Source organism: Ostrinia nubilalis, chromosome 6 (genome assembly GCF_963855985.1).
Source record: "Ostrinia nubilalis chromosome 6, ilOstNubi1.1, whole genome shotgun sequence".
Taxonomy (NCBI): Eukaryota; Metazoa; Arthropoda; class Insecta; order Lepidoptera; family Crambidae; genus Ostrinia; species Ostrinia nubilalis.
Window position 1 is genome coordinate 15451607 of NC_087093.1, and position 9229 is coordinate 15460835.

Genomic DNA, 9229 nt, shown 5'->3' on the forward strand with positions numbered 1-9229 from the left:
TCGGTTTGTAACTATTGTATTATTTTTTTCTTCAACAAAAATTTTATAATTACAAATATATTCAACATGATGCCTAATAGTGAAAGCGATGCAACGCTGGTTATATAGTTTCTATTAATTGTGCAACATTCCCATTTCATAAAAATCCAATGGGTTTTATGTCAACATAATAAAAATGTAGGTACTCTATATTAGGTACTACAGATTTAAACCAAAAACAGCTATGCTGAAAGCATTTCAGTTGTTTATGTAGGTTTTATACCATTCATTAAGTACACCTATGATTTCTTCATGGTTTGTTACATTGAAGAATTGCAAGCTCATTAACAAATTCATAAATTTTTAACTGAGATCTTTACTTTGTTGCTAACTCAATTTCAAGTCTTTTAATTTTTATAGGCAGAATATTAACCATCTCCTGACAGAGGCTAAACTCCTCACGCATCATAGCGGCTGCATCTTTGTCATTAGTGCAAATGTCAACAACTGCTTGATAAGAATCATAACTTTTCTGGAGATTGGTCAATTGTGCTGCTTTGTCAACAGCAATCCTCTTCATGCTGTTTCTACCCATGAAGGCATATGCACTAATTACAGGCCTTATGACATCACTCTCAAGTTTCAAAGGCATCTTCCCATTTTTGTCTTTGACTGAATTCAAAAAGTGGTCATAATTCTCAATACTCTTTTCACAGAGCAAGTTAATCTTTTTCAAAGCATGTGGAGTTGGTTTCTCCTTACATCTGTTCAATTTATCCAACTTTATATTCAGGATATCTGAGTAGACTTCCCCTAACTCAAACCACAACTGCCGGCAGTACTGCAAGTAGTATGTAGGATTAACTTGCTTTATGAGTTCCTCTAACATATCAATGCGTCGTTTGTGCATTTTAGCTCTTCTTTCATCATCTTCCTCAAAGAATGCCAGGTAACTAAATGATTGAGAACTGTCTTGTATAAGTTCTATATAATCTGAAGCAAGGCTGTCCAACTTGTAGTATTTTTTCGCTTCATTTAACCAGTTCTGACAGCACAGAAAAACCTCTCTTGCATCTTGGTAGGTTAGGAGAAATTTATCAATAATTTTACTCTCATATTTGGTTACATCAATGTCAGGGAATACCAGGTTTTTAGCATCACCACCACAAATGTTTTCGTCATCTTCTATTTTCAAATTCGACATATCTGAAAAAAGAAACAAAGGCTTTTAGATATCTAAGTTGGATACAAAAGGGAAGGTCAGTTTAACAGGCTACCTAAGTAAACTCCGACAAACTTTACTTCGACATTACGTTACTCCGACATTTCTGAATATCGACATGACTTTATTTCGACACTACACTACTCCGACAAAGGATATTCGCCTTTGTCTAAGTAGTGTAGTGTCGAAGTAAAGTCGTGTCGATATTCAGTAGTGTCGGAGTAACGTAATGTCGAAGTAACGTTTGTCGGAGTTCAGTTTTTGAGCCGAGTCAAACTTATAAAAAAATTAATCTCCAATAGGATATGAAAGGAGGATTATTCACCTGTGATAGCATCTGTGACAGTTTCTGCATCACTCATGAGCCTGTTCTTGGAAGCAGTCATCAGCAACAAGCAGTACTTGGCCCAACATCGAGCCACATCCGCAGATCTGTGTTTGAACGTCTCCATCTTGGCTAAAAACTCCTCATCATTGCCCTGAACAGAATTCAACTTCTGTTCATAACTGTCCAGTATCGTTGAAGCTGCAGCTAAATGGTGTCTAGACTGGAAGAAACCATTCTGCTCAGCAAAGAATTGAGATAATGTTGCAGAATTTAAAGCCCAGTCTATAGGCTCATAATCAGAATACTGTAACTGACGCCTCAATGTAACGTGGCAGTATATGGCAGACTTCAGATTCTCCTTCAAGGAACCAAATACTTGAGCCAAATAGTAGAGAGTCAAAGTGTAAGCTTTTTCCAAGAACATAAAATCTCCTGCACCAGCCTCTCCCATGTTGCCGATCACATACTCTATAGGCAAAGGCATTTGTAAAGTGCATTTGAATGACTCATACAGATCTTTGGCTTGAAGTAGGAACCCTTTAGCTTTTCCAGGTTCGTCTCGATTTGACCATAAAATACCTATGTTGTTGTAAATATTGATTAGTGTTGTAACAATTTCTGGTTTAGAACCATTTGGGCTTAACAGATCAACGGCTTCAGTGAGCACTCTCTCGCTAGCTGTCAGTTCCTCCGTCTCCATGTCTATTATACCAATGTTTAGAAGAACAACCCCCAACATAGCATGAAGCTTGATACTGTCCACGTTCGATTCAGAATCGATATTCTTGAGGGAATCGCACATATTCGTTAGTATATCCCTAGCCTTGTATTTCGATAAGTAAGGTTCGTTTTCGGGGTCATTTTTGCTGTCTTCGTCGAGTAATTTGCGAACTTTACCGTAATTTTCTTTGAAATCATTAAGAATTTCTTTTGCCGTCATTTCAGAGGTTACAATCATATTTTAACCATGAACTTAACGGAATCACACAAAATTATTCTGCCTTGCTGTTTATTAATTTTAATGTATTAAAATTTACGTGCATACAAAATGTAACGAGAATTAATGAAATTTGAATGAAAAAATGCAGCTGATTAAAAATGGATGGAATTGTCAACATTGTCAATGTCAAACAAAAAACAAATCGATAGTTACTATTTTAACGGATCGTCAATGAAATAACGTAACGTTACCGTTATTTATTTTGCAATATTTTTATTTGACCATGACCATGACCATGATGATGGAGAACTTAGGAGAGAAGGTACAATAAAAATTAAATTCTCATTAAAACCAGCCAAGCGAGCTGTTCAATGGTTTTACTTTACTGGACAAAAAACCAGCCTGTCCTCCGGGCATTCATCCCCTCCCCCGTGACCTCCTGCTGCCAGAAGCAGAGGACGCCGGTCCACCCAGCCTGCGAGCACTTCTCCACAACGGCTGTCACAGCACCGAGGCCCCGCTTCAGAATTGTGACAGCCCAACGCCCCTACCAACCCAACCAGACAGACTGAGTGAGACTACGTAGTACTTATTATTATTCTGTGGTGAGACTGACCAAATGACTATTATACCTGCAAGCTCCCTCAACAACCAGGAACCGCCCGCTCGCTGGTCATTCACTGGTGTTCACTGGGCCTCGACCAACGTCGACTCACCCGGTGGGCTAGTACCACGCCGAGGGTGGGACAGTGGTGCCAGGTAGAAGCTGCAGGTCCGTTGCCAAAGCGACGTCCAACCACCGACTGGCAGTATAGCCAGTCGAGAAGCAGCACGGGCCATGAGCCGTCACGAGGAGTCGATGAACCAGAATAGATTGCTAGACGAAATAGCCACGCATTCTTGGTTAGCCCTAAAAATAAAAAATATTGTCGTATTGCTAAATATGTAGATAGCAGGCAATTTTAAGAAACACTGCGCCACTGCATTCTTTTACCCTATTTATTATAGAACCCAGTGGCGGCGTAGCATGGGTTGGCACCACCCCACCCCAGAATGGTCTGGTGTCTGGTGCCTCAGCTATATGATACCAATCGTAATCATGCAGATGCGCCAGTGAATTTGCGCGACTGTTGTCACGAGTAACATGGCGTAGGGGGCGAATTAAACCAACAACCCTCGCTCGGTCGGAACACTGCCACAATCCTAACCCGAAAGAAATAACTAGGTACCTACAAAGTCCCCCAACACCCAACTCAACAACCATTTTAAATGCGGACAACAATAGGGACCTCATGTGACTACCCACCTACTTAATCCCCGCTATACGGCACTTACTTTGCCGATATCTTATCAGATTGTAGATAAGGTAAATGTCTACAGGAACTACCTAGGTAAAGAAAAACAATAGCTATCAAAATTCAAGTTAATCTATCTACACGGAAATCGAACCCAGGAAACTTACTTCACAAATTGTTTCCGTACTCTCGGCTCTCTCTCTCTCGCTCACATGAACCAGAGTGAAAGAGAAAGCTTCAGTTCAGGACCTTGAGCACGAATAACTCTCGTAATATACCGTAACGAAAATTATATTTCTTCGTCCTCATGGTATAGTATAAATCACGCACTACTTATCACCTATCACCCTCTCGCTCACATCAACCAGGCAGGTTGATAGAAAGCTTCAGTTCAGTAGGGTCAAGGAGGCAACAGTGACTCGGTCGGCTACAGTGGCTCAGTCATGCATGTTTCGACCTGAAGGCATAGGAATATATATTTGTCTCTTTTACCGATTCAAAGGTCTTGGTACCCGAACACGTTTAAACCAGTTTGCTCGCCGGTCAAGTGCCGTGCGGAAGGGTGAGGGAATGTTTTTTGTTTTCGCGCCCACTAAATTACATTCTAAGGTGAGTTTCGATTGTTTTCATATCTTTGTTTGTTGCTATAGGTAATAGCCGTTATATTTATCGGATAGTAGGTCTTGTATCAATTGTCTTTAATCCGAATTTTGACTAATTTGTTTTACATCTTGGTTTTTTTGATCAAATATTTACAAAATGGCGTAGAAGTACACAGTGACTCAATTTTAATACTTTATACGAATTCAATATTTTATAACTTTAAATCGAATTTTGTTTTTTATTTACAGAATGCCACGGAAAAAAACCGACAGAAAAATAGGGAAGAAATAAATAACGAAGAGATTGAGATGACTTAAGATCTTATAGGTAGCAATAAAAGTACTAAGAGTCGTGTTAAATTGTTGATTATAATAAGAATAGCTTGTGCAGTTTTGTTATTATTTCTAATAAAAAACTACGCGGAATGGGCATTTTCTTTTCATTTAAATACTGCCGTACCACGTTAATACTGTGTACCACGGTAGTGAGTCAGTGTGTACACCTAGTAGTCCACAGTGGCTCAATTATCATTTTTTTGTTTTAGGTTCCTACTTTGACATAAGTAGTAAATAATGTAGAATCATGAGTGCTCAGTTACAGTTCAATAGTGTATCTAAAATGTGAGCAAATTTTAGGCCAATATTAAAGCGATATCTATTTTTATTAAGCTTCGAAAAAAAAGTGAGTCACTGTTGCCTCCCTGACCCTACCTTGAGCACGAATAACTCTTATATTACCGTAACGAAAACTATATTTATTCGTGCTCAGGGTATAGTACAAATCACGCAAGACAACTTGATATGAATGGAAACGTCCATTGAATTGGTGACGATATTAAAAAACTATTTTTCTACGATTAGTTCAACAGGTCGAGCGAGATACGTTAACGATCGACCTTCCATAATGACGTCATCACATTTAGGACGGCAATAAAAGAAAGCACATAGACATACCACTGTTTATTGATAAATCATGTTCCTCACTTAATTTGCATCATTCATGGTATGGTACTTACAGAAGCATAATTCCCCTATCCATAAACAAGCAAGGAAATTAAATTATGTATTAGTCATTATTTACATTGTACTGTTATGCTTTCTAATAAAATACTTTCTATACAATTAATATAATTTACCTTATTTATTTGGGGTCATTCATTCATATAAAATTTGTATTGTCATCAAATAAAAGTAGTAAAGAAGTATGAATAGTCCATGAATAAAGGAATTTCTTTGCCAAGATCAGGAATCACTAAAACCGTTAAAATTTAAATGTTTTGTTCAAAAAATTCGATTTATCCTATGTGCTATTTTCTTTTACATACACATTTACCCTGGGCCATACAAATAGAGATAACCCGAAGACTCACGCTATTGCGATGTGTAGTCAAAAATTCGCGTATACGTCGGTGCTTTTTTGCATAGTCGCAATATTTCGCTCCACTGTGAATCAGCACCATAGCCTCCCCTTCTACAAGGCCCTCTACAAATGTCAAAACGTCACTTAACCCTTTTAGCACCAGTCCTTGTTTTTGAGAAGATGTACCCAAATTTTTATATCAATTTAATTATAGTCCAGTCGTTTGGTACAAATTAACGTGGTTACCTGGAAAGTATCAATGTCACCCGAATGTTATCGCGATGTGTGTGGCCCAGGGGACCTAGATTTGAGGAGAGCAAACATTTTAGCTTACGAGTTCCCAATCTATACCTTAACAAGTACTATCATGCATGCAAAACTAACATACAAAATATAGTAGTGCTATAAGAACAATTAATTTATGCGTTATTTGTTCTTATGGTAGTACTTAACTAATTATAGACAATTTTGTTTGCATTAGCATAGTTATTTTATCGTTATGTAATTAAAATGGCACAGGGCCAACCCTACAATCAAAAGTTAAAAAAAAACATAATATTATTAACAATCATACATACATTTATCATAAAATACTGTAGTCGAAAAAAAATAAGATCAGTCTAATTTGCAGTTGATTATATGATATAGAAATTATAGTTTTGTATAGGAAACAATAATAAAATATTTTTCTGAATATTTTCAGTTCAAATAGAAGTAAAAATGGAGAAAGTAATTTTGGACAACATCTGCAAACATCCAAACAAGCATTTTTTACCTTATATAGACTTTTAACTACATTACAATTAGTCCTAATTATTAAATTAAACCAAACAAAATGCTTTTTTCTATTGAATCTAGAAGATTTTTGACAACTATAAGTAAAACAACACAATATGCATTTATGTCGCATTGCATGCATGGGAACATTTACACCATAAGATGTAGTTATGATACAAACAGTGCTCTCTACGTTAAATGGCATCGCCATATGCATGTATTAGGAACCTGCTTCAGGCTCTTGGTCTTCTGTTGATAATGCTCGGGAGGGCGATGTGTGTGTGTTCAGCTGAGAGAAAACCTCTTTCTCTCCCAACGCTAAAGGATCGGGCTGCGCGGCAGGTGATGGTGCATACACCATCATGGGTGACGGTGATGCCGGTCTTACCATACCAGCCCCTGACGCTTCCTGCTCCTCCAAAAACCTGTCCATATAGTCTGTATGCCCAGGATGCAATGTATACTTTTTTTTCTCAAGACGGGCTTTGTTAGCAAATATATCGTGTCTCTCTGTCTTTTTCCAAATGTAATAAAATTGTACCAGTTCTCCAACTGATCTAGTTCTCACTTTATGCTGTCTGATTAGGTGAAAATCTTTGCCATGAGCTTTGAGACCATTTTCAAAATTGCGACATTCTTCCTCTGACCACAAACTTGCGTGGGCTGGTGTTTGGGCAGAGATCCGTCTTCGTCTTAAAGCTTCCTCGACATTATGCCCACACTGCTGTAATAAAAACAGAGCTTCCTCATCATCGCGCAACTGTTTACCACAAGGAACGGCTTCGACTCCAGTACCAGAGTTCATAGCACTTATCTTTTTCATATAGTCTTCGATGACTTTTTCATCAAGAACAGTCGGGTTCCACAATAGTTTATCCTCATTTTCATATGGTAGGGCATCATCGTAACTGCATAGACCTTCGGGGATGCCAGCTTGGTAGTCGCTGCCGACCATGATAGTTTTTTTCCAGTCCTCCTCATCTGGACTGTAGTCATAGTCGTCCTCCTCCTCGGAGGGCGGCCGCGAGCCTGAGCGGAGGCAGCGAGTGGCTTCTGGGCTTGTGGTCTCAGTGTACAACTGCTGTAGTGCGGACTCAGCCTTCTCTGGCTCCTCAGGCACGACCTCGGGGGTCGGTTCCGGCGCGGGCTTGTCCATGCTCCTGTCGTAGCCGTACAGCGCGAGCAGCTCCTCCAAGGGCATGTCCCCCTCTCTCTGCAAGCTATTCAACTCTGCCTTCGGGTCCTGCTGCTCGCCAGCCGCCAAAGCCTCTTCTTCGTCTAGAGTTCTCTCGTCGTCGAAGTCATTTACCATCATATCAACTGTAGGCTCGAAAAGAGACTTGTCGTTCCCCACGTCCATGCTCGCATCGTGTTCGTTTACATTGGCCACTAACGCGCAGTCTGACATGACTACCACACTATGAAGATTGTAATCACCAAAACATTATAAATTTCCGACCAACTTATTTGTAATTCACGTAGTTATCTAATAAAATAAATAGAAAATATTAAAATTATGACATATTATGCGATTTTTACAGCAAAATACAAGAGACAAAACAACAATATTTTGACACGAAATCAACCATGTCTGCTATCTGTCAAATTGACTCAAAGACAAATTTTTATCATAGACAATAATCATGGCTTTGGATCAAAGCATAGTAACCAGAAAGAAACCACAAATCCGTAAATCCAATGCAAGGAAAAAAATAAAAACTAAACTACTTTGACATTGACAGTGACAATCGAATTTCGTCAAGTGTTGTGGCACAGATTAGAGAGCAGGGTACGGAAACTTCCATACTACGATCAAACTTGCTTCCAAACAGCGACTTCAGTCGATAAATTCCAATACTTTTTTTTTTTTTTCTTCTTTATGGCTCTCGCGGATTGCGTTTAGCCACGACGGGGTTCTTGATTTTTGCGTTCAGTTTTGCCATAAGTTTTGCGGACATTGCGTTTAGACAGGGTGGGATTGGGTTAAAGTTAAAAGGTAGGGAAACGAATCAATTACGGAAGGAAACGGAACAAAGGATGGTTTTCATAGGATCAATTTAGGTGTGATATAAGTACAAAATAATAAAAATAAAATAATATTTACATAAGTACAATATACATTACTATTTACAATTTTATATTATTATGGGTAATAAATTCGGCTAGGATATTATAAACATCAATGTTATTGGTATATAATAGGCAAGTGATGGATGTAGGAAAAGGAATTTTAATGGCTAAAAGAGAACTAATAAAAGAGGAACGATCATATAGGCAACAGTAAAAAAATATGTGATTTAAGTCTCCGACGCCAGAACCACAAGTGCACGAATCATAATCAAGTACATGAATTTTAGCCAAGTGTGCTGGAGTGCACACGTGACCAAGTCGCATTCTAGTTAAAATGGTAGTAACTGTTTTGGAAAGATTAATTTTAACAAACCATGGTTTACAAAGGATGGATGGTTGAATGAGCTTGTAATGTTTCCCCTTAGATTGGCTAGTGAACTCCCAATTCTCATCCCAGGCAGATTTGAGATAAGCTTTGGGAAGGGCTGCCGTTAAGTCATGGCAATAATTTGTGTACGGATGTATATCTCCACACTCAACCGCTTCATTGGCCAGCTTATCAGCTTTATCATTTCCTGGAATATTGGTATGACTAGGAATCCACGCAAAATTAATTAAATGACTGTTAAGACTACATTTGTGAAGTAATTTCCTGC

At 38.5% G+C, this 9229-nt stretch overlaps 2 protein-coding genes across 2 annotated transcripts; both read right to left on the minus strand.

The window, feature by feature from the left end:
* On the minus strand, positions 1-2623 carry LOC135072680 (KIF-binding protein-like). The gene is made up of 2 exons (XM_063966688.1): positions 1527-2623; positions 1-1185 (listed from the first exon to the last, which is right to left on the minus strand). Exons 1-2 carry the CDS (start codon positions 2485-2487, stop codon positions 356-358), a joined length of 1791 nt encoding a protein of 596 aa, XP_063822758.1. The 5' UTR covers positions 2488-2623; the 3' UTR covers positions 1-355.
* Positions 2624-5311: 2688 nt separating this feature from the next.
* On the minus strand, positions 5312-8114 carry LOC135072705 (mesoderm induction early response protein 1). The gene has a single exon (XM_063966731.1). The coding sequence runs from the start codon at positions 7909-7911 to the stop codon at positions 6724-6726; it is 1188 nt and encodes a 395-aa protein (XP_063822801.1). The 5' UTR covers positions 7912-8114; the 3' UTR covers positions 5312-6723.
* Between the last annotated feature and the right edge of the window lie 1115 nt (positions 8115-9229).